The sequence below is a fragment of the Microchirus variegatus genome, assembly GCF_963457635.1.
Source record: "Microchirus variegatus genome assembly, chromosome: 1".
NCBI lineage: Eukaryota > Metazoa > Chordata > Actinopteri > Pleuronectiformes > Soleidae > Microchirus > Microchirus variegatus.
This window is the reverse complement of record NC_139802.1, coordinates 9318579-9343864: the sequence shown is the minus strand read 5'-3', so window position 1 is coordinate 9343864 and position 25286 is coordinate 9318579. Positions and strand designations below refer to the sequence as shown.

The 25286-nt window shown below is 43.6% G+C and overlaps 1 protein-coding gene across 1 annotated transcript in view; it reads left to right on the top strand.

The window, feature by feature from the left end:
* Positions 1 to 374: 374 nt before the first annotated feature.
* Positions 375 to 25286, top strand: part of LOC310932215 (nuclear factor of activated T-cells, cytoplasmic 1-like) — a gene marked incomplete at its 5' end in the record, with an annotated part of 58685 nt that continues 33773 nt past the window's right edge. Inside the window, 6 exons of the mRNA XM_083895507.1 lie at positions 375 to 495; positions 3830 to 4934; positions 6727 to 6886; positions 15336 to 15538; positions 18102 to 18274; positions 19082 to 19222. Of these exons, the coding sequence (XP_083751633.1) occupies positions 375 to 495; positions 3830 to 4934; positions 6727 to 6886; positions 15336 to 15538; positions 18102 to 18274; positions 19082 to 19222 (1903 nt within the window). The remainder of the gene's footprint in view (positions 496 to 3829; positions 4935 to 6726; positions 6887 to 15335; positions 15539 to 18101; positions 18275 to 19081; positions 19223 to 25286) is intronic.

The following is a 25286-nucleotide window of genomic DNA, read 5'->3' as shown; positions in this document are numbered from 1 at the left end:
AGCTTTAAAAGCAGCGGAGCCGGCCCCTCTGACAAACCGCTCTGCGTCATCGACCTGGGGAGACTCTCGTGAGCCTTCACTGTGCACAGAACACAGCTACAACAGCTGCACTCACCTCACCTCACGGTCACCACAGCAGCTCAGCCAGTACCTGGTGTCTCTCCACATCCATTAATCCTTGGAGCGCACGGTTCCATCGCTTCTTCTTTTCTTTTTGTTTGGTTTCCAGCGTGTACTCTACGCTTTTTTTTTTGCGAAATCCTTTGCAGACTATGCCTTTTATTTAACTGTGTATGAAGTGAACCAACTCGACGGTGTCGCTTTATTCACAGCCTTTTTTTTTCCAGCGAAGAAAGTTGCGCAGCGCTTGTTGAATGCAGGATACGTTTTGCCCGAGCGGCGAGTCCAAGTTGAGCTTTGCAGCCACAGCCGGTAAAGAGCGGGGACTGCAGCTTCTCACCTCTGTCACCGTCAACATGAAGTCTGCAGAAGAAGGTACGGTCTCCTCAAACTCTATGTCTGTGTAATGTAATGTCTGTGCTGTGCGGGGTGAACTTTTGGCTGCAATCATCTAAACACACTGTAGGTCAAATAAGAGTTGTCATTAAATGATGTAAAAGACTTTAGAAACTCTTGATTGTACTAAGTAAGTACTTTAATGTGACCCTAACTTTACTGTAAATAAATAAATAAACATAATAACAATATTTATTAATTTAATAATTTAGGGTTTAAACCCTTAAAAACGAATTCAATGTCACACTTTATTAAGTGAAAATGCTTCTATATAAATTCTGAACACTTTATCACTTGAGCATGGAGACCACAATTATCTGTTACTCCTGTAAACTGAGCAGCATCAGCACTGATAGGTGTCTCCAGCTGTGCTGGCAGGTGCTTCTCCTCCTGTACAATGGATGTTGTTGACACAATACAATATTTTAAATTGTTATAATAATAATATGAAGTGTCTAATCGCCCGATGGATGCACTGGGAATTGCTTGGTGGTGGGATAAAGTTGGCTATACATTTAGTTGTGTGTAATAGGAATGAGGAAGGTACATAAATAAAAGTTAATACTTTTGCCTACTCCTTTTCAAACATGTGACGAGATGCAAATGTTTTGTCATTGTAAATGTTGCATATGTGTGAAATCTATCTATCTATCTATCTATCTATCTATCTATCTATGTCAAGCATTACAATGCATTGTGAAGTTTGAGTCACTTCAGTATGCAGAATAATTCAGGCATTAAGAGAGCATGTGTCTCTGTATTTCAGCTATTTTATTGAAAGATTCATGCCATCAAAAAATGGATTCAGTCACAAGCTGCTGATCTGTCTAGTCTCAAGTCTTCTAATCTTGTCCCATGGCCAAGAGGAAAAAGGAATTTGTAACACGGAAGGTTGCCGTTTCAAATCCCGGGAAAGGGCCAAGAGCTGTGGTGCCCCTGAGCAAGGCATCCAATCCCACGTTGCTCCCCGGGAGCAGATAAGTGTTGCCCACTGCTCCTGTGTTCCGCTTGTGTGTGTGTGTGTGTGTGTGTGTGTGTGCGTGTGTGTGTGTGTGTGTGTGTGTGTGTGTGTGTGTGTGTGTGTTCACTGCTGGTGTGTAATAAGGATAGGTTAAACGCAGAGGTCAAATTCCCCATCACTAATTTGTGTGTGTGCAAAAATTACTAATTCTAGTACTGGAGTCTAGTTCTGCAGATTTTGAGAATTTCATTTGGTCTTTGAGGTTTTTGGATGGCTGAGTGCAGGCTGTGTTATTATTCATTTCAGTCTCTCAGTCCTGAGCTTTATAATTGGTAACAGACGTGTGTATGTGTGTGTTTATGTATATGTGTGTGTGTGTGTTAGGGGGCGAGAGGGAGAGAGCAAAAGCTGTGTGATCTGTGCGCTCAGTGATGCACGGGGTAACTCGCCTGACAAGGAGACATGCTGAACCACACACAGCCTCAGCAGTATGCCGGAGGCTGCTTTATTATCACACATAAACCCAGACACATAGACACACTAGCACACCGGCACACACAGACACATACTACTGGTAGCCAGCCATGTGCAGTACGTGGCCCTGGGGTTCTTAGTTCCACAGGCTGCAGACGACTTCTGTGGGCAACCCCCATCTTCCCCTGAGGTCCCGTCAGTCTGAGCCCAGTGTAACCACAATCCCAGTGGATAAACCCATCCATTCGTTAGTTGTCCTGGTTTTAGTTGTGGGGAGAAAGTGTTTTGATCATGATAGCATAATTGAGAGAAATGGCGGTGGATGGTAAGACCACGCTGTAATCTGCGATTTCAAAGTAACTCCCTGCTTACGCTGCATTTTGCACAGAGCTCAAACAATTGTGCGTCTTTCTTATTTTTCTTTCATTCGTTTCACCCCCCCCCTCAAACATGGATCTTGTATAATTACGTTCTGCAGACTCGTGTGTGCATTTGTGACCTGCAAAAGCCAGTGCAATGCATGAGTGGGTGTTCAAAAAACATCACACAAGTTAAGAAGAAAAAAAAAAAAAAACAGCTGCAATTCTACGGAAAGTCAGTCAGGCCTGAAATAAAGGGGTGTGTGCATGATACGTGGATTGTGCAGGAGATTATCAGATCATCTGGTCAGCTCTACACTATAAAGGAAGGTAAACGAGTGGAGGAGGACTTAGAGGAGACTCGGCTAAAGACATGCTTGTGTCTGTGTTTTTAAACTTAGTTTTTTAATCACTGGGGCAGAGATAACTTTACAGCATGATCAGCCAAGAGAGGCGGATACTGTAGTTGTATGGGTTAGGGGTTAGTCTCCTAACCCTAGACAAAAATTACAAATATCTTAATAAACGTTTATAAATCTCTTTTGCAAATACAACCAATCATTTTTAAAGAGCACTGGATCTCAGATAGGATTTTTTAATAGTGCACCTTTGTATAAAGTGCTGCTCATATGCAGTATAAAGGATCCAAAACCTGACTGAAGTGTGTAGCTTATTTGTTTTCACATCACACAATCGTCTCTGAAAATAGACTCTCATAAACTATTTTCAGACTGCCTACCCACATATTTTGTGGCATGTGACAGATTCATAATTTCATGTGATGTGCAGCATTGTGGTTTACAAATATAGCCTGCTGCATCGAGGGGAATGCCCTCCACTGGGTTTCGGACTGAATTGTTTTCATCCTGTGACCACTTTTACCCTCACTGACACTATCAATAAAAGGCAGACACAACTTTTACAACTGTTGACACAGAAGCCAGCTGCTAAAAAGCTAACCGAGGTGACGAGTACCTGCCAGGCTACATGTGCGCCCATTGACTGAGCTTGTATGTCATTGCTCTATGATTTCCTTTTGTGCGTGCTAGTGCATGCCTTTTGTGTGTGTGTGTGCGCGCGTGTGTGTGTATCATTGCAGCAAACTCTCTCAGTCTTAATCACAAGCTCAGAGCGGTGCAAGAGTGCTGTCAGTTTTCCATAGGGGAGGGCCTGATTCACTCAGTGAGTGATGCAATCAATCAAACAAAGCATCCGTCAGCGCTGCTGGAGGAATTCCTGTAGAGTACATGTGACAGCAGGGTGTGCAAAATACAGACGCAGATGAACCGATCAAACAGATTGACTGCGCAACTCGCAACTACACAGCAACCACGTTCAGTTACTGCTCTGAGATGATTGCTAAGCTTCTCCAGATGTTTGTGAGGAAGGGAGGCAGTCAGTCACCGCGAGACATGTTGGTAGGAGTTGTGTAGGGGTATTGTTCTGAAATGTAATCAGAGGTAATTACACCCATAATGGTTAAACCTAAGAGTTCAAATATATATTCTTTTTTTTTCAGATGCATACTGCTACACACCAAATGTCAGCCTGTCCCTTCCACTGGGCATGGGAAACCCATGTTTGGCCACTCAGTACCACACCTTACAGTCCAGTCCAATCATCTCAGTTTCTTCTTGCCACCAAACAGGCTACAGCTTCCAAAATGATAACCACGTAGCATCAGGCTATTATCTGCCCCATGGCCTGAGACCCAACGGGGCTCCAGCGTTGGAAAGCCCCCGTATCGAGATTACTGCCTACAGCCAGTACCCTGAAGATGAAGTGGAAGAGAGCAGCAGCGAAGACCACATCATCAAAAGAGGCGTGAACTCCATCGTCACGTTGACACTGCCCAATGCAGATGGCTACCGTGATCCCAGCTGCCTCAGCCCTGCAAGTAGCATCTCCTCACGCAGCTGTAACTCTGAGGCATCCTCCTATGAGTCTGGTTTCTACAACTATGAAAACTCCCCACAGAACTCGCCCTGGCAGTCACCCTGTGTTTCTCCCAGAGGCTCATCAACTCTTCTGTCCTGCCCACATGCTAGCGGCCCTGCAGGCTCCCCTCACAACTCGCCCTCCACCTCTCCTCAGATAGGCGCCATGGCAGAGGAAGGCTGGCCTGCTCAACCTCGCGGCTCCAGGCCCAACTCTCCTTCCTACAGTGGTGGTGGTGGTGTAAACGGTGGAGGGGGAGGAATGGGGAAGAGAAAGTACAGCCTCAACGGCGCCCCCTACCGTCAGACATCCTGCTCACCCAACCAGTCACCCAACCTTTCTCCACATGGCTCCCCCAGGGTCAGCATCCCTGATGAGAACTGGCTCGCCAACACCAACCAGTACACCAACTCTGCCATCGTGGCTGCAATTAATGCTCTAACCACAGACGGGGTGATAGATATGGGGGAGGGCATCCCAATCAAGACACGGAAGACAATGCTCGACCACTCTCCCTCGATGAGCCTGAAAGTGGAGCCCAGTGGGGAGGAGTTGGGTCCTGACGGGGAGATCTGCCACGAGGACTACCCCTCTCGAATGGCCCTCAAGAAGGAGAACTACTGTGGAGGGTTCCTGGATGTGCCACAGCATCCGTACACCTGGTCTAAACCCAAGACTTACCTCAGGTAAGTGGAGCCGTCATTGGCCTCTGCTATGTCAAATGCAATCAGTGGTCCTGTATTAAAGCTAATGTTATGAATCCACAAGATGACACACTTGTGACTACAAAGATAAAAAAAAGCAACTCTTCTCTTAACAAGTTTCCTGTGAAAAGATAATGAAGCAATTTACTTATGTACACGTTTATGGTTCCTACCATTCTGCCTATGGGAATGTCTTATTTCCAGACAAAGGAAAAAATTATTCATTCAACAGATCCACTACTGTGCTCAGTTGTCTTTTCGTGTCTTCATTTAGAGCTGCTTATTTTTTTAGGTTTTCAACTCGAAAGGTCATATCAAAAGGCAAATATCGAGAAAGGTTACATGCACTTCATGTCCAAAAGGTTTGACTTTGAAGATCAAAACTATTTCACAAATCATATTTCACAGGGAGGAGTTGCCCAGGATGTGTGTGTGTGTGTGTGTGTGTGTGTGTGTATGTGCGCCATTGTTGCTACAGCAACCAACACAAACACAACACGCACACACAACCACACATGTACATAATGTGTACACGCTCAACTATGTCTTCGATTTTTTAATTTTGAATGAGGTAACCTTTTTTATTTTCAATTGTGTCCCTCACTGCCATTTTTTTTTCTCAAGCCAACAACACTCTTTCCTGTCAGAAATCCAGTGTTTGATTAAGATAGTGAGCCACAGGAAGTAATGGTGACAGGCCTGGCTGAAGGGGAAGCAGTCTGTGGGTTAATCAGGAGGCTTGCTCCTCTGGCCTGCCGAACCAGTGGCCCATCTCCTTGTGTGGAGCTAACGTGATGTCATGCACTGAGTGGGCAGATAAAGCCCTGCAGGGGGAAATCAGTTCGTTTTGGGTCAACAAACAGCCCGCAAATTCCACTAAGATGCCAGAGATTGGTTTCAGTTGAGCCACCCTTCAGGTCAGGGGTTTGCGTTTACCAGGCATCCGGTGCAGAGAAATATTGTCTTGCACATGTTTGTTTTGGTTTAGATATCACCACGGTGTTCACATGGGAAGCTGTGACTCTCCGTCGCGAAAACAATGATGCCAGCTGCAGTTCTGAGAAAGAGATATCAAAAGTTCATTGTCTGCTGCACTGCTGCCGTTGAGTTTTATAATTTTTATGGTTATCAATCTGGATTAGGTAATAATTGCATCAAGAGACGGACCGACTGCCTTTGGTGTGAGATTAGTTTTTGTTCCCGAGAAATGTCTCTTCTTCTGTCTGTTTGCTAACTCCCTGTGCCTGTTTCCACCTGTCACACCATAATAAAAAACACACTGCTCTCGAACCAGGGCACATTTGTCTCTCATTTATTGTTCATATGAGGAGCAACTAATTATTACCCAGGCCCAAGGAATTACACACATCAGTGAGTGACTTCAAATGATTTGATTATAGACCATGATTAAATGGAGAAGGACCAAGCCAGATGGGTTACACTTAAGTGTCCTAATTTGAAACAAATTTAAAGAAAGTTCTGAACCTTTTCATTCTTGGTAGTGACTGAAGCATGGAAAAGCTGCAACCTCACAGACCCCAATTTGGCAAATCAAATGTGATTTCAGTCGTAAAAATTGAATATAACAGATATAGAAAAAAAAACATTCTCCATTTGTTTTGTTCCAAGCAGACTGAAAATGTAAAGCACACGAGAACAGAGTGTATGTCATGGACCGGTTATAAGTTAATTCACCATCATATAAATTTGTGTAGCAAAAACGGACACTTTGTGCATTGTTCCATTAACCTAATAATATCTTATGCTGATTCAGCCCATCTCTGCCATCACTGGACTGGCAGCTTCCATCTTGCTCCGGCCCATACAACCTACAGATCGAGGTGCAGCCCAAGTCCCACCACCGGGCCCACTATGAGACCGAAGGCAGCCGAGGGGCCGTGAAAGCGCTCTCTGGAGGACACCCTGTGGTGCAGGTACTGGCAACTCTTCACTGCAGCAGTTCCCCAACTGGGGGTGCATGGGGGGGGGTGGGGGTGCATTGGGGATGGCAAGGTGCATGATAGGGCTGTCACTTTTTGTTGGAAATTCTAATTTATTTCGAACATGGAATTAAAAGATATATGCAGGACGCATGTATGGTTTCCTGCTAAATGGCAGTGTCAGCTGCAGCGAGGACGGCATGTGAGTCCTACTGTACAGGAGGGAGACTCTGCTCTCTCCTCCAATTGCATCTTGAGGTGAGCTGTAGTCATAAATAATCGTGTACAAACATCCGCAGACAATAATGTAAATAAAAGAGAGCGCCACACTATCCCAATCAAGTTGACAGACATGCGTTTCTATTAACTAGCAAGATATTAAATCATTACAAATTCGTACAAACTTTGTTTTTGGAAAAAGTGACAGTCCTAATGTATGATGGAAAGTATGCATGATTCACAGCTGCCAAAGCATAGTTTGGGAACCACTGTTTTAATGTATATATACACTTTAATTTCCATTACAGCCGTGCAATTTATCACAAAAAGGGCACGCTTTCAATCCAAGAAGCTCATGACACGAACGTTTGGCTGTGCACACAAAATTACAACATTTTGTCACAGAGCAGTCAGCATTGCTTTGAAATGTCTTACTTTTGCCTTTGTTTAATTTGTCAGTTCAAATGAAGCTAAAAAAAAAAGAAGAAAACACAGATTCAGTTACACAGAAATGACTTTACGACATTGTGATTTCCTTTCCACGTCTGCTAAGATCAGAGCGCTCTGTCTCTGTTTATTCAAAACTGCATCAGGGAAAACCATTGCACTGTCGTAGAAATCAAAACAGAGAGCAGAAGTAATCGTATCTGATCGTCAGTGTTACCGATTGTCTCAGACTTTAAGCCCAATCATGTAGTTTTTAAGAGACTTCAAACGGAACCTTTTAACAGCATCAGTGGAGTATATCTACTCCTCAGCTTGGGTGTGTATGCTTGTATGCTCTGTTAATATTCCCCGAGTCAATGTACTGCTGGAAGAAGGCTGCTCTGACCAGCAGCACTGCATTCTGACTCAATTAGTATAGAGCAGGACAAGCGCCTCTCACTGTTGTACTTGGCTAACACTTAAAGAGCACACGTCAGTCTCACCAGCAGCACAGCACAGAGCTCCTTTCTCCATTTCAGTGTCATCACACGGCATTGACATCTTAGTTTACTCAAGGTGTGGATTTAGTGACGTGCGTGTCCTTAAGGTTGGGGGTCAATTTGCCGTTTAATGCTGTCAATAATAAAAAATAAAATTAAAAAAATAATGATAGGGCTTTCATTGGATAGGGGTTTGTTAAATAGCCAAACTTTTAGATTGCTAAATTATAATTCTATTTCTCAGCCAAAGCAAACACTGCACCCAAGAGTAAACAGTACAGTGTCAGGCTGGTGTTCTGTCCTTGCATTGCAATTAGCATTTGACGTTGTTAGCGCCTCAGTTGTTTTGTAAATAAATGTCATCATATCCTGGCCTGCTATGCTTCAAATGCACTTCACAGCTGTTGGCCAGCGGGGTGTTACAGACAGGCCTGTCAACCTTCAGGTTTTCTCTGTAAATATAGGTAATTACTCCCCTTCTTTACAAACCTTTGTACGTCCATCCACATGCAAGCGAATCAACATTTTACCCCGTGAGGCTGACCAGACTCAGGCCACCGTGCACAGCTGTGGCAAGTGACACTGTTTGGATTCAGTTGATGCCACTTTCTGACTCACTCAGGGGTTGAGCATGAAAAGTCATGGGTCAGCGATCCATAGATTTAGATTGATGACTTGATGGGTTGTTTATTTCACATCATGCTGGCACAAATGTGTTGCTTTGCAAAGGACGCTGTTTAAGTATTGCTGTGTGTGTCAAGCAATTGTTGGTGATTAGTAGTCATGGGGAAAATATGATGACAGCTGCTCTCCCGTCGCACAGCTCTCCCTTACTACCTTAGCTTACATTTCACCCTTACTTTTTGGCATGGGGGGATTTATGCCCTGTACAGTCAATTGGGATATCTGGAAGGAAGCTCTAAGGAATTGGCAATTATTTTGTAAATGCCAGAGGCTAAAATATTATGAGCAGAGAAGTCTATAGACGTAGAGGTTTTGCACAGTCAAAGTACAAAAGTTCCCATATCAAGTGTTTTTCGCTTTATCACCGTTTTAGGCTATGCTGTAGTGTAATGTTGTATTAAATTGTGTTGTTGTAATCTTGGAGGATAGGGCATGCTGTTGTCCCTCGTGCCCTGTGGTAATGAGTGGCAGGCACTGAATGGGTGGATGCAGTCAAGGAGAATGAGTCAATAATGACATGAGGGCACTGGTGTAGGAAGCAGCTTAGGAAGTGTGTGTGTGTGTGTACATGCTTAAGGATGGATCCAGTAGGCTGGTGGTGGTGTGGGGTGTGGGGGGAGGGGGTCACCAGGCAGCTGGGGCTTGGCTCTGCTGCCCCAGGAGATGCTCTGTATCCTGCTGATTAGGGCCCGTGTGGCCCTAAAGTTGACTGAGCATGGTGGTGGTGAGGCTGTTTTGTGGTGGTGGATGGGAGTCAAAAAAAAAAACCCAGCGCCCATCAGACGCCATCTCCCCTTTCCATGCACCGGTGCCTCCCTCCCTCCCTGGGGAGCCTAAGGTGTCGCTCTCTGTGAACCATTCATCCTTCAACCATCTCCCCAACCCACGGCAACAGGCCTCCCTCGGTCAAAGCCCAGTCATCCACAGCTATATTGTTTTCTAAGCTCATGGATGATCAGACACACGCGCAATGAGCGATGGTGACGTGTGTGTTGGAAAGCAGCACTGGATGAAGGAGCACCAAGATGAAAAACATGACGGCACGTACTGTTTCTTTATCTTCCCGTGTCCCCCAGAGAGACAGCAACTGACAAATAGTTCAACTGCTCATTTACCGCTGTTGTTTTTCAATTGAGTGACAAGCCGAGGGTGTTTTCCTACACACACACACACACACACACACAAAAGTTCAGCATCTCCAAGGTCTGACATCATCCTAAGCTTCAGTGGACCAACCACAACACATTCAGTGCAGGATTGAGAGTCTGTGGAAGGGGTGTGTGGGGAGAATGGAGTATCAAAATTTCACCCGTGCACCAGTGAAAACCTCGAGATTATGGGTTACCTCAACCCATTACCCCTCTGCTGCTTGCACCGGCTCTCTGCACATCCTGCTTCGAATCTCATTAACTCATTCTGGACTCGCACACCATCTCTCTACCCCCTCCTCCGCATCGGCAGCCTTTTCACTTCCCCTTTCATGATTGGTCCATTCTATGACCCCTGTGGCTGCTTTTCCACTATATTTACAACAGTAGACCACAGCGCCATTAAGGGGATCTAGGGTGCTCCGTCAGCTCCCCTCACACAGTTCCAGACGCTGCCTTCCTTAACCACAGCTATGCCATCAAGGATGATTCTCATCGTGGTGTTCAGGAAAACAAGCAACCAGGTCTAACTTCAATCAGAATACTGTCATGACTTTGATTGATTGCCTTTTTCCAGAGGAACTCAGTGGTGAAAACAGTGGTGTTGTATTTTAACTGAAAATATAGTTACAGAGGATGTGACCCAGCTCTGATCCTAAGTGTGGATTCACTGACGGTGTTGCAAAGGCTCTTAGGTGCAAATTCAGTCAGGTTACACAAGGACATCTCATTGGCCAATGGTAACACCAGTCAACACCACCAGTTGCGTAATAAATATATAACAGAATAATGACTGGCCGAGTAGGATTTGGTCATCATCTCCATAAACATGTGACTTGATGTGCAAATCTGCAACAACTATGTAATGCATATCACATTTGCACTGTGTTTCTGCCACGGTGACATTGAAGACGTTTGTAAACATGCGCTTCATATTACTCATTTGCAGTTTCATCCTGGGATCCAATGGTTGCTGGCTGCGATGTGTCTGAAAGAAAACCACAGATCTAAAGCAACCTATACTGTAGCAACAAATTGCTCATTAAATCCACCGCCACCTCTTGTTTGATATTCAAAAGGCTCGGTATACCCTGAAGTGCTGCTCGAGCTTACACGGGGCAATTATTCATTACCCAAAGGGGTATTTATGCCAGTCTGAAATTGTGGTTCTTTATCTATGGGGCTTCCCTGACACTGCTCGTGGGCTACCACTAATTACCAGTTATTAACAAGTGGAAAAATGAAGCAAAAATGTGCATCGTTTTCACTGGTTTGAGGTGATAACCAGACGGCCCACAAATTTATGAGGTAAGACACTGGTGGTGGTAGTGCTCTTGGGGGGCACAGCAGTTCTTTATGCACCATCGTGCTCATATTCTCTGTAGGTTTGGATGACGTTTCTTTGGGGGATGATGTGCTCGTAACAAATTATGGAATTTGGACTCTCACTGGTCTAGACATAGGGTAGTGCTTAAAACTGTTCCCTCGATGACATAATATTGAAGTTCAACAACAACAACTTTGAGGGATATAGGCGTTTAGTTGATTTTAAAAGAAGAAGCAACATTTGGAGCCATAGAAATGCAGCAAAGTAAAAGATTGCATGTTTCCTTATGCATTTAGTATGAGCCGCCGAAGACATTAGCTGGGCAAGGGGATGATAGAGGAAGGAGAAACAACTTGAATGAGTGTAAATTTAACTGGCTACGGCAAAGGCTGGCAGTTGTGTCTGTCAGTACTTGACAGAGAGAGAGATGGCAGTGCAATAATGGCAAAATCTGGTCTTGTAGCTCTCCCCCCTGCTTCAGTTTATCCAGTGCTCTGCTGCCTCCAGTCACCTTCTCCTCACACCAGTTGTCTGCGCCACGTGGACCTTCTACGAGTCATGGTATTTTCTCCAGGCAGCGATGAAATGAAATTACTGCAGAAGGATAGAAAGCAGCCCACTGCAGGCTTGTGGAGTCCATTCACACTCGATTTCTGGCCAGGCCAGGCCAGACACATCAAATTTACCAGCAAGTCATTAATAAACATTGCATGCTCAAATACTTTCCTTGAAAATATTGAGGCCAGGTGCAGGCACCACTAAACATACGTTTAAAGTCATTATTTTGTCAGAACAGATTTTTACTGATTGAAGTAAACACAAAATGAACATAAACTGGGCTATATCCGAGGAATTGAAGTGCACCGACGATGGCTCTGTGATGGTCCAAAGGCGACAAGGAGATGAATGGGAGACGTGGTCGGGACGAACCCTCCTCTCCCTTTTTAGCTCGACCCCCTCCACATCATCACAACTGACCCAGACAATACAGCTGCATGCAATTACACAATTAGTGCATCAGCTGCCATATCCACAATGTTTTAGTTGAGCCTCAGCTATCAAAAATGGCTTGTGGTGCGAGGTGTAAATTGATCTAGCTGACAGTGGCAGAAGTTGCCACCTTGAAACAGCTGCAAATCAAGCCTCGACTCAGTTTCGATTATCTCAAAATAAATATACAGTGTGCGTTCCAGAGCGGCTGCAGTTACAGCAGGAGAAGCTCATCTGGTCAACATTAGTTGTGCACTGGTCCAACCTTGCAGGCAGCATCAGGCACAAACACAAAGCTGAGGTCACAGGTGTGTAAAGCATCTGTCGTCGGGCCACACTTAAAGTTTACAGCACTATCAAGACAACCCCCCCCCCCAAACTAATTTCCCATTTGAGCATAAAGTGCAGAAGTAAGGTTTACTCTTTGCTTGTGCTGTGAGCATCACGACAGATTTGCAAAAACGGAGGGGGGCCTTAAGAAGAGGGTCAGAGGAGCACATATGGTAAAGGAATCGAGGGGGGGGGGTCGCCCAGGGGAGACTACACTGCCTTCCTTTGGTGCTGGGAAGACCAGCGTCACCAGGAGGACTATGTGACCTCATTAATCACTTCCTCTCCTCCATGAGGTCACTATGGCTTTGAGCGAGGACACCACCGTCATCAGGTGCTACCACAAGACGAGTAAAGAGATAACAAAAACACCCCCAAACTCCACCCTGTCTTTCTTGCAGGCCTCCTTGCTGCCACGTGGCAGCTGAGGTAATGGTTGGAGGTCACTGAAAAATCCTAAGAAGTCTACAGAGGTAAAAAAAAGTGACAGACGACACTGGTTTGTAGCACGGCTGCCTGTGTTTTATTAAATCATAAGGAAACCTCATGCAATTTAACGCTCCGGTGTTTCGGATTTGTACCTCATGCTCCACCAGAGCCCCCTCAAGATTCAATACGCAAGTAACTGGTAGCATGTGTGCTATGGATAATTACCCCTGGTGACACCATAAGTAAAATATAACAAGCAGAGCAGGGCCTGCCAGTGAGATCACTGCATAAATGAAGTGGTCCCTTGGGACGCCAAGACTTCAAGAAGCTCCTGACCTTGGCCTAACTCACTGATGACTTGCATGTGTGACGAGCTCACAGGTCAAGACAGCTGCTAGAGACACTATGAGGAGGTGAAGAGAAAATAGGACAGTTGGAAGTGGAGATGAATGACGGCCTGAGCTTAACCACTCCCTTTGCGATCCCTTGATATCTGAATCTCACTCAAAGACGGAAGAGCACTGGTGGCTTGTATTATTGAGACATATGGATATCGTGTCTTCTCCAGTGACTAGTCATAACTTATTTCGATTAAAAATATTGAGTTGTGAAAAATGTGCAACTTGGGAAAAAAAAAAAAAACACATCCTCAACCTTGTCCCAAATCCAAATGATCATTCACCAAGTCCAGAAAGGCCTTTCTGTCTTGATGTTTATTATCCAGAAAACACTTTATATAATATCCCGACAAATTTGTTATCAAAGACACTCTTGTGTCCATGAGACTGTAACACTAATTTCCACTGACTTTTCATGACGTAGCTCTCCGTTCCTCCACAAACCGTACTCTTCGTTACAACCCCATCTTTGACCACCCTCACAGAGGTAATTATAAACCCATTAATCTGATTGTGTCATAGGTTACATGTGGTCTGTATTTTGTTATATGACTCAGTGGGTTAGAAAAACAACAAGGGTCTTTTATTCCATTCAACGGTACCACTGTTCTTACTCGGACGCAGGTCAAAATAAATAGGTCTGAAGCGACAGTAGGTGCTGGGGAAACTGACCAATTTGTGGTATTCTTGTGGCAGCCGTGGCCTTAGTGAGCCTTGGTCTGGAGTAAGTGTTCCCTCACAGTAAATGTCACAATGTGGTCGAGTAGCCACCTGGATGGATCCATGGAGGTCCACTCGATGAGTGCGAGTTAGTCCTCTCAGTTTTCAGTGTGCCAGATGGATTCTGTAGCTTCCTGACAGTTTTTAGGTTTGAGGAGATTTCTAAGACCACATCAACATCCACCCATACGACCATACGACCACTTTGTTCTGCAGAGAGAAAGCATATCTTGGGAGGTCTGCGATGCAACACTCGGTTCCACCAGAAATCCACATTTGGTTGGCAAATTATTCTGGTCCGACATCACTCACAAAAGGATCATTTATCCTTCACCACACTTGCAACCGTGTCTATATTTTTGTATTTTGCAGCCGTTTCACACTTGGATAAATTGTCAAATGATGTTGCTTTAGATTTGAAAGTGCTGTTGACCACAAAGACATTCAGTCATTATCAACCTATGCAAGCCCGTGGACTTTCTTTCTGCTTTATTTTTTTTAAAGGTTTTTTTTTACTTTCATTAGTTGAGAAGTAGCAGTTAATGGAGGCCTGCTAGAGGAAGTGGCAGTTGTTTGAAGTGGTGGTTCTGATACAGGAGTCTCTTTCATCACAGTGGGGGCACAGTCTCCGAACTTTAATGGAAATCATAATGCATGTTCATAACTGCCCAAAGGCAAAGGGGTGCATTCCATCTGCATGCCAAACTTCTTTACGTTGTTTGTGTTATAAACCTTTGCAAAGGTGTAAAGTTTGCTGTTCTATTGTACCTATACAGTTACCTATATACAGTAACGTCAGATCAGTGTCTTAAACTATATTGACTGATAGAATCAAAGCTGGAGCCAAACCTGAGACTATTGTCCTGGTTTCTTATTTTGTCACTTTCCACCAAGTCAGCTGTGAGTAACCTTCAACTGGTTGCCTCTCTTTGGGCACTTTTTTTAATGGGAGCAGTGAGATTTTAATGAACAGTGAAGTGATGGGAAGCCAGCCTCTCCATCAGCCTCCACACCCCCTGCACCCCAGAGATTGCTGCTAAAGGCAGACTTGGAGACATCAAAAAAAAACTTGCTTTTTCACTCTCCTCTTTAAAAAAATTGTTGGTAAAAACAGGAAATATTTTTTGAAAAAGTAACCCAATCCAATTCACACATTAACTATCAGTAGATGATGTGCATTTTGTCTGTATTTACTGGGTAAGGAGTTGCCTTAGATGGGGGTCTTAAAACATGATGTTGCCTCTCACCTGGGTCTCTTTGTTCTCCCGCCAGCTTTATGGCTACATGGAGAGTGAGCCGCTCACCCTGCAGCTGTTCATAGGGACCGCAGACGACCGCCTCCTGCGACCACATGCCTTCTACCAGGTCCACCGCATCACCGGCAAAACCGTCTCCACCGCCAGCCATGAAGTCATGCAATCCAACACTAAAATCCTGGAAATCCCTCTGCTACCCGAAAACAACATGAGAGCCATGTGAGTGCTCAGAGACCCCATAACTCACCTATCCATTTTCTTTTTTTTTTCCCCACATTTTTATCTGGTAACTGCTTTCTTTAAAACACACACACAGTCATCTTCCTCTCAACACTTTTTGCTTTACGTCTACAAACGCCCGATGATAGGCACTGTACAGCACACAAAGAGGTATACAAAGAGGCCTTTAAAACTTACACCCCAAGAGACGTCTCGTTTCTGAGGAGGTGACCTAAGTACTTGATGTCAACACTTGAGTTCATGGGCGACTTAAATCTGGCCAGTGTCTACGAGCAACCAGCAGCCCAAATGGACTAATCTAAAGTACAAATATCTTGAAAACAATAACAACCACACATTGACACATTGATGGTCCCATGGAACCAGTAGCCAGTGTGCTCTGTAACACCAAAAGCTTGTGGAGTTGTGGTAGCCGTATAGCAATAGCTATAACTGATGGCCATCAAAGTGTATAGAGATTAAATGCATAAACATTAAATGTTGAAATTAAGTTTTCACAGCACAAAACCTTAAGTAGGTCCATGTCCAATGTGATATTTCAGGCCGTCTTTCTTGAATGGAAAAAATACTCCTTGCTTAATTAACAGCTACAGGTAGAGCAGCAGTCTGCATCATAATCCAAAAGTAAAGTACTGGGAAATTGTGTGTTTAGTCCATCACTCGCTCCGTTAGCCAAACTAATATGTGGTGCCAAGAAAACAATATCTGCTTTAATTTGCTGCCACACACGCCAAGTGTTTCACTGCAAGACAAACACAACAAAAATGGATATACTTTATTTATAAAGTGTATAACTGTTGAAATCACACAAAGTTCTCTACTAAATATAACCTTGGTTTACCTTTAATAACAACTTTGTCAGGCTGAGGTAAGTCAGGATTGACCGCTGTTGTCCTCCCACCGGACATGCAGTAAACCAAAGGGGCTGTGCTCTGCAGTGTGTCCAAGTAGTAGCTCCCTTCCTGGGGCTCCATTAAGACTAGGGAGCAGTGAATTTATTGGATAGCGGCCAAGAAATCTGTGTAATGGATTTAACTGTATGTGGACATAGGTTACATAAGGGCATAATACTCTATATATGGTATATAAAAGTATTCCTTATATTGTATCATATTTGGGGACACACATCACCTATGTGATTTGATGTGTCCCTCAGGATGAATATGATATTGTAAACAGCACAAGGAGGAAGTTTCATTTCCCCTCTGCTGTAACCTTGCGTGCTAAAGGAACAGGAGGGAGAGTTCTCAATTTCTTCCCCAACGATCAGAAAGGTCAAAGACAAAGAAAACCCTTTAACTGTCTCTTTCCACTGAAGTGTTTAACAGTCATCTTGATAACACTGCATCCATCTTGCTGCTCTCATGCCAGCAATCTTTCTCTCAGTGTGTGGGATGCAGACAGTCGAGAACTGCAGTCAAACTTTTCAGACCGTTTCAATCTTTCTTTCTTTTCTACTCCAGGAAGGTCACTCTCATACACATAGTGTAATTTCAAATTCGTTTACTTTTTTTTTTTTACGTAATCACAACACACTGAATACACACTCGACTCACGACTAAATGTATACACTGGATGACTGACCTTGAAAAACTGCCTCATCTATTTTGGAAAGTATCCATGACAGAACGCATCGTGGATGATAAGAACATTAGTAGTCAGAATTGCACGTTATTTGTTCTTATTTACTCACATTGGCCAAACCAAAGTCAAGAGGAAAACTGGATTTTGTTTGAAACCCGACATTTACCATGTTCCAGGAATAGTGCCCGAATAGCCACCATGTAAAATAAGTGAAATGCCAAACCATATCCTATTCACATTCCCTCACTTTTTACCAGCCACTCTAGTTTTATTTAAATTTGTGAAAGGCTATGTCTGAAAAATGAAAGCCTTTTTTCCACTAGGAGAGGGGAAAGAAAACTCACCCCATTACTTCCCAAATTGTGCAATGAAATAAATAGAGACAGCTTAGAAAAATGGTCCACTGGTACATGTGGCAATGATTAACAGATGTTCACACTAAAATATATGAAATGCATATGAGCATTTGTATATTCGGACTGCTGATGAGACCCTGTGTTATAGTGTGAAGCTATGTTGAGTTCATTCCAACGGATTACTCCAGAGAACTGCTGATTCTTGGACAACTACGACTCTTTAAAACTGTCATATGAAGTCCTTAACGTCAAACCCTGTCCCCGATGACATACTAGATTAATAATGACATTGTCATGCTCCAGTAAACCCCCAGTGTATGATCTGTAACACCCAGTGTAAATAGCAACTGTGCTCAGTGTCTTAGTTAAACAGTCACTGTAAATCCAAAAGTGAATCAAACCTGCCGGGTTCAGCTGTTGCCTTTATCGTTCTACAGAATATATCCTTAACTAAGAATAATCTGGATTGGATGCTGTGAAATAGTACAATCTGTGCTTTCTTATACAACTGCTTGGATTAGCTAAACCAAAAATACAAACTCCACCTTTGCATTATCTTCTGTGAAGTCTGTTAAATGTGCCCATCTATGCCTCTGTCCCAGAATTGATTGTGCAGGGATCCTGAAGCTCCGCAATTCAGACATCGAGCTTCGCAAAGGGGAAACGGACATCGGACGCAAAAACACGCGAGTGAGGCTGGTGTTCCGAGTGCACATTAACCAGCCCAACGGCAGGACGTTGTCCCTGCAGGCCTCCTCCAACCCCATTGAATGCTGTAAGTCCCACACACGCCAGTACAAAAATGAACACACATTATACACAAAAAAAGAAAAAAAAACACCCAGTGAGTTTTATATGAGCAGTCTGCCAAAGCAATATATGCATTGTGCACGATGCCAGACATATCTTAATTCTCATTTTATGACTGAATGCACAAGTCATTGTGGTAGGACTACATTAGCACAGGTTCCACAAAGGTCACTTGCCAGCCTTAGTTTTGGCCCAGTTGCCAGGGCACATTGAAAGAAACCTCTGTTATTTATATTTTAGGTTTACGTGTGATGTTATTTGACATCCAAGGAAGCCGGGTAAAGTTCCACGGTGAGACAGAGCTGACATTACAGTTTATGATCCAAAGTGGATACTAATCAGAGTCGGTTCATTTATTTTTTTTGTGTGTTTTGCTGAGCTCCTGCTCTACAATTGAAAACGCAATGGGATCACATAATACACGGCGATGTGCTATTCAATATGTGCGACTCCCGAAAGGCAAAAAACAGACTGGCTGACCACATTGATAGAAAGCAGGGACAGGTGGTTGGCTGCATTGATGTTAATGTTAAATAATGACCATGAAAATGTTGTTTTGATACGTTTCATCTCAAAGAGCAGCTGTTGACTGACAGCCTCCAAGCTTGGGGGTCAGGATTTTATCATAACAAATCGATAAGCAAACCAAGTGCTGCTGTTCTACTGGCTGTGAACTGGGCTTGTGCTTCTTGGACTGGAATGGAGATCGGCAGTGATTTCATGGAGGCTCAGTCACTGTATTGAAATGTGCGCTTGTGTTTCCTTCCAACAGCCCAGCGCTCCGCACAGGAGCTTCCCTTGGTGGAGAAGCAGAGTGTGGAAAGTTACCCTGCCACAGGAGGCAAAATGATGCTCCTGAGTGGCCTTAACTTCCTCCCCGACTCAAAGGTGGTGTTCGTGGAGAAGGCCCAAGGTAAGCTGCAGTCAACAGGCCCGTGTATGCTATTATTCAATGTACCCTTTGAACATCTCTTTCAAATGTCTCTCTCTCTTCCTTCTGTGCCTCTGTCCTGTTTCCATCAGTCTCTCCTCCCGTCAAAATAGAGCAGGTCTAGCCAAAGAACCACATGTGGTGTGCATTAAAGCCACTATATTTTTAACCAAAGTGTATTTACATTTGCTAAAGTTTCCATTGCCTGTTCACTGGTGCTTGCCACAAGTTAAGGGATGAATCACAAACAGGGCATGTGCAACGTCTCTTTCTCTCTCTTCCTTGCCGTCAAGCTTTTCGATTTGGAAAACTCGATCTTCGAGCTCCCTCTTCCAGCCGTTCCTGCTGGATACTCACCCTTGCCATCTTTCACTGATTTGTTCTTAAGAGATCACTCCTTACATTGCCCACCTTTACTTTTGAGCCTTGCGTTTCCTCCGAGCAGTGGTTAAAACACTACTGATTCTTGAGTGAACCCACTAAATCAGATTTGTCAAACTCAAGGCCTGCGGTTCACATCCGGCCAGATTGGATTCAGCCCGCGGATAATAGGCGTGTAATCTCGGCGCAAGACGCAAAGGGGTTGTATTTAGTGTCTGAATTATTCATAGGTGTGTGTATGGAAAAGAGTATCCATTGCTTTCACTGAAATTTTCGAACATGACAAGTCTTTAACTTGAAATTTGAGCCGTTTCTTTATTTAAACTATAAGCTTGCCTCGTTCTGAAATTTGGCCCTCGACTTGGACGTTTTTTTTGGTTATGTTTTTTTAACGTAGGCCACCTCTGTAATAGAGTTTGACACTCTAAACTATATCAATGCAAAGGTCAAATGAGGATGTGTGTTTTAAACACAGCGGTGCTGCTACCGTGTTGATGATGCACAACAAGTGAATCAAGTTGGAAAGGGGAGATAAACTCATAGGTTTCATATTACCTGGTGTGGGTTGTGGTTAGGGCTGCACGATGTATCGTAAAATCTATCGTCATTGCGGAATCAACTAAAATAAATGTTTTCCCCCCCGCATTCAGTCGACAGCAGCATGTTAGACTGCACTGCTCTCAGTAGACCACACGTAATCAGGCTCCTCACATCCCATGTGCAATATATTGTCTCTTTACACATGTGCAAAATAAACATATATCCCATGCTAAATCTCAGTCTAATGTAAATATCTAGTCCATACTGTATATATTCTGGAAGTTGTTTATTTTGTACACTATGATAAACTATTTTAAACTTATATTTACTGTCTTGCTGCTGTAACCATTTCCCCATTTTTGAGTTGGCACAACTTTAACTTACAAGTTTGTCTAACAAAATAAAATTAGTTGATGGATATTTTTAAAAAAACTCAAGATCTTTTGTTGGGCTGTAAACAAAAAAATGTATTGCAGTAAGTTGCCTTGAAATGTTGAGTTTTCTCAACTTTTTCTTGTTTACAGTTTAGTTGAAAAGATATTAATTCACCCGGTGACAAAAAAAAAAAAAAAAGACAGTTACCCGTCTCTTATTGGGTCCATCTTAATCAACTTTACTTTAGGACTTTAGGATATGATATTTCAGCCTGGTTTTTATGTTTTATGTCTTTTTACACTGATGCTCATCTCACATGAGCCCAAGACACAAAGTTGTGTTGTTGAAATTCAACTCCATTTCAAGCAACAAAAATTATAAACTACAAACGAACACATTCATCATATGTTGCTGAATTAATCTGAAAAGGTGCTAATAATCCAACCAACAAACAAATCACCAGACGGCTTTAGTCTTGTGTCAAATGATTTCATGGAAATTCATCGTAGTATCTCCCCAATCACATGTTGTTGTGAACTACTTACAGTGTACTTGAGTGCACTAACAATCCCCCGTGTGCCATCGAGTGATGTGAGGGACCACAGTAGCCTTATTTATTTATTAAACTTTCACTACTGCATTATTTTGTCACCAAAATAAGTTTCAACATTCAGAAGGAAGCAAATAAACAAGCAAAAAAGTCCCTAAAATGGCTTGAATAAAGTGGATTTAGTCGAAAGTAGAGGTTAAGAGGTTAGGAGAAAGACAGAGGTGTGTGTGTGTGTGTGCAGTTTGAGGGTCCTCCTTTTCCTGGCTTTACTTAGTCATGCAGTGGGATGCCCTGGAGAGGAAAGCCCATTCATAGAGAGCACCTTTTGCCTGTCCACCCTCTGCTATTTGAGACTCATGACCCCTCTCTTGGTTGTATTTCCCTTCTTTCACCTCCTCCTTTCTCCGTTGGTTCCTCACTTGCTCCTGTTCTCCTCTTTCACTCCCTCACCCTCTATTCTTGTTTCTTTTTTTTTTACCTCTATCCTCAATACCCGTTAAAGACATTAGGCAGCGTGGAGCTCGGTACTCGCGGGATCCCCTCACTTAGGCCTGCCTTCAACATTTCAGTGGTTTGTTTTCCATCTCTTCGCTGGAGAGAGAGAGATAAAGAGAGAGATTGAAAAGATAGGTAGTCCGTCTACTTCTTAGTCTGCTTTTATGTAAACTTTAATGACCTGCCATTTCCAGGGTCTCCTAAGTCAAAAAGTCCACTACAGATAGACCTTTACACTGCCGACACACACACGCACACGTAGGAAACACAACTATCACACTCTAATGGCGACTCTGTATGAGCGAGTATGAATGTGGAAAAGTATTTAAGTCCCAGATGTGCTGCAAAATATTGTCTTTTGGTATTTTAATCACAGAATCCTGCTGTTTCTCAAGTTCACAATTTGTTTGATTGTGTATTCAGACTAAAGTAGGATGAGGGAGGGGGAGGGGGGGGGGGGAAGGGTGGACCCAATAAAAATGATAATTATATTACAGATTTATTCTGTAACGTTGGTTTTATTTTCCTGGAAAAGTGCATGACTAAATACACCCGAGGAATATGGAGCATCCCACTGCAATAATTACAACTCGCAGACGTGTGCTGACACGCACACAGTGGGGAAACGCGTGCACACGGACAGCCGAGCTCTTTGTGCGGCACGACGTCAATCACTGCCGTTTGCAGCAGTGGTGACAACCCAGTGCTGTTCCTGCAACTAACGGCTGAGACCACAGCCCGAAGGAGCAGATGCTTTTTTTGGAAGTCGCTAATAACGTACAATTACAATTAACCTATTAGCCCCAGTTAAATATGTATCACACATCCACATTTGCACACTTAAAAGGTGCAGTAGGCAGGATATAGTTGGTGTTATTGATCAATAATCCCATCGCTACGTTTCAGCAAGATGTAAATTAAAGAGAACTACACTTCAGTACATCCTCTATAGTGTTCACAGCTTCAGGAAAATAAGATTTATGTCAGGAGACTTTGACCAACCACAGGTTGTTTTGAGAGATTGGCTCATTACTACCCCAGCATGGTGCTGTGACCTTCACCTCATTGTCTACTTTTGAACCGGCTGCTTGAAAAAAACAACAAAAAAAACATCACTTCATTAAATGAATAATTGATTACACAATAGAAGTTTGGAAATGTGAGTGAAAGTCCTTATTTGTGAGCCAAATGTACACCCAACAAAAATATAAACACACAAAGAAAAACTTAGCAGTTATTGTTATGTGACAAAACAGAGTAACTATCCAAAAATAACAGTACAACTTTATCAATAAAGTGGCTTTAATTTGCGAGCATTAGGATCAATTTCAAAACAAAAGTCCTGGAGTAATGGCAGGAAGAACACAATGGGGGTCAATGATCCAATTTCACAAACTTCAATAACGTGTGTCCACCATTAGCCTCACACAGAGCGGTACACCGGCGACGCATGGACATCACCAGGTTGTCCATCGTGGCCTGGAATGATCGTTGAATGATGCACATTCAGTTGTGTTGCCACAGCTGTAAACGCTCAACCCAGCACTCAGCATGCCAATGGCGCACTCCCTCATGATTTGTGACGTCTGTGGCATATTGACAAGTGACAAAAGTCCACATTTTGGTGTGCCCTTTTATTGACCAGACCATAAGGAGTGTCTGTGTACTGGTCACACATATTGACCACCACTCTGCCATGCTCCATGACTCTCGTGAGTTGAAATACTCAATCTGAGATTGTAGTCAATAGGAGTGGCCAAGTGACACTGGACTACTTGGTTTGAGCAAAACAAATCATTCCATAAACAAATGCATCAAGAATCTGAGCAAATGTCATGACATTCTATTTTTGTTCACCATTTTAAGTTTGTGCGTTTATATTTTTGTTGAGTATACATAGAAAAACCCTCATTTTGGTCTTCTGCTACCTCTTAAACCTCGCTCTCTTGCTTTCCGCGTCGTTTTGCTTAACTGAGATGTATCAAATGCGCAGAGCTCATAGCTGTTGCCACAATGGGGCAGCGTATTGTGCCTTGAAAAATAATTACTTCTGCTTTCCAAAAGCCACATCCATCCCTGTTGATCCACTTCTTCACCCACAGGACAACTGATGCAAACTCAGTGCATCGATTCCGTGTGTGTGTGTGTGTGTGTGTGTGTGTGTGTGTGTGTGTGTGTGTGTGTGTGTGTGTGTGTGTGTGTGTGTGTGCGTGTCCACCATTGCCATTAGCCTCTGGGCCTGTTTGCGTCGTGCAGTAGGAAGTGTTTTTCGGTGAGTCATCGGAGAGGGTTTCCCTGAAGAGATGAGAAACGGAAAAGACGAGACCCTCAGAGTCCAGATTCAGAGGAGAGGAGAGGAAGAGGAGAGGCAAAAAAAGGACAGAGCTTCCTTTAAAATCCATCTTACGACAGGGTGAATTGAGACACCGGAACATAAAAACATTCGTATCCTGAGTTGATGTGATATTTATAGTAAATAAACTGAATTTATTCCACCACTTGGTGCTACCACTGCTATTTCGAGTATTTGAGTTTGTCACAGGCCACACAAAAGCAGGGAGAGAAAGTTAATAAGAAAATAGCCGACGATCACCTCATGATTCAGTTCACATTTTTTGCTTCTACTGCAATGTAAACGTTCTCTTTAACAGTAATTATTGTTGACATGTGTTTTTAATGGGTCATATCACTTATTTTTACTGCGTTGGAGAGTTTTGCTGCGCACAAAGCCACATTGTGGGTATTTATGAAACTTTCCATCGCTTTTTGCATTGTTGCGCGGGGTTAAATTTTTCTGTTATTTTTTATTATGCGTGCGTGTGATGAGGTTGTGTCAGTGTTTTTGGTTCACCCAAACCGCTCTTTTGGCAGAGCAGGGGGAAGACATACCTGGCGCACCTATTGCAGTGTGTGTTCTGGCTTGTCCTGCTTTCCATGGACAGAATCAGTGCTAGAGGCAGGGAAAATAGAGAGACAGCGCAGGAGAGACAGACAGACAGACAAACAGAGGGAGGGAGGGAGGGAGAAAGCCGGGGAAAGCCTATTCTCTGACTCAGAGGGGAGGTGAGGGAATTCCCTGGTGAGCCGGATAGTTTTTACATCTGGTCAGGTTGGAGCGCTGCCTGGAGCTCGGCAGCACCACACAGCCCCGGCTGCAGCAGGGAGAAGTCTGGTCTTCTCCACCTCTGCTTCAGGCTGGTGGAGCCTGCAGCCAAGACTAAGAGAAGTCTGAGCTCCAGTATAATCTGTAACATCAGGACAGTATGGTCCACGATAATATCCTTCAGCTACTACGCTCGTCATGTGAAAACTCCTCAGCAACAGGTGTGGATATTTGGATTCTCATGCCGTGAAAGGCATCACGGGCTGTCATTTTGTGCTGTTGGATTTATTCAAAGACTGTTTATACTTCGTTGAATGCTTTTTACCTTGGGCAAGTCTAAACACCAGACAACCTGGTCGATGTATTGTACTTCGAGCGGTATGTCTAGACTGCTGTTTTGGCTTCAGGCTGGAATAACCTGCACAACCATGAATCATAGGTTTGGCACTATGGTGGGGCAAACACTACCTCCACCTTGGCTACAAGCTATAGCTAGGTCACGCAGTCCTGTATATTTAGGATAGCATTTAATCCCCAATCATTGATAACGTATGGTGTACAATGACTACTGTAGTCCCCGTATAAAATATTATACACATAAA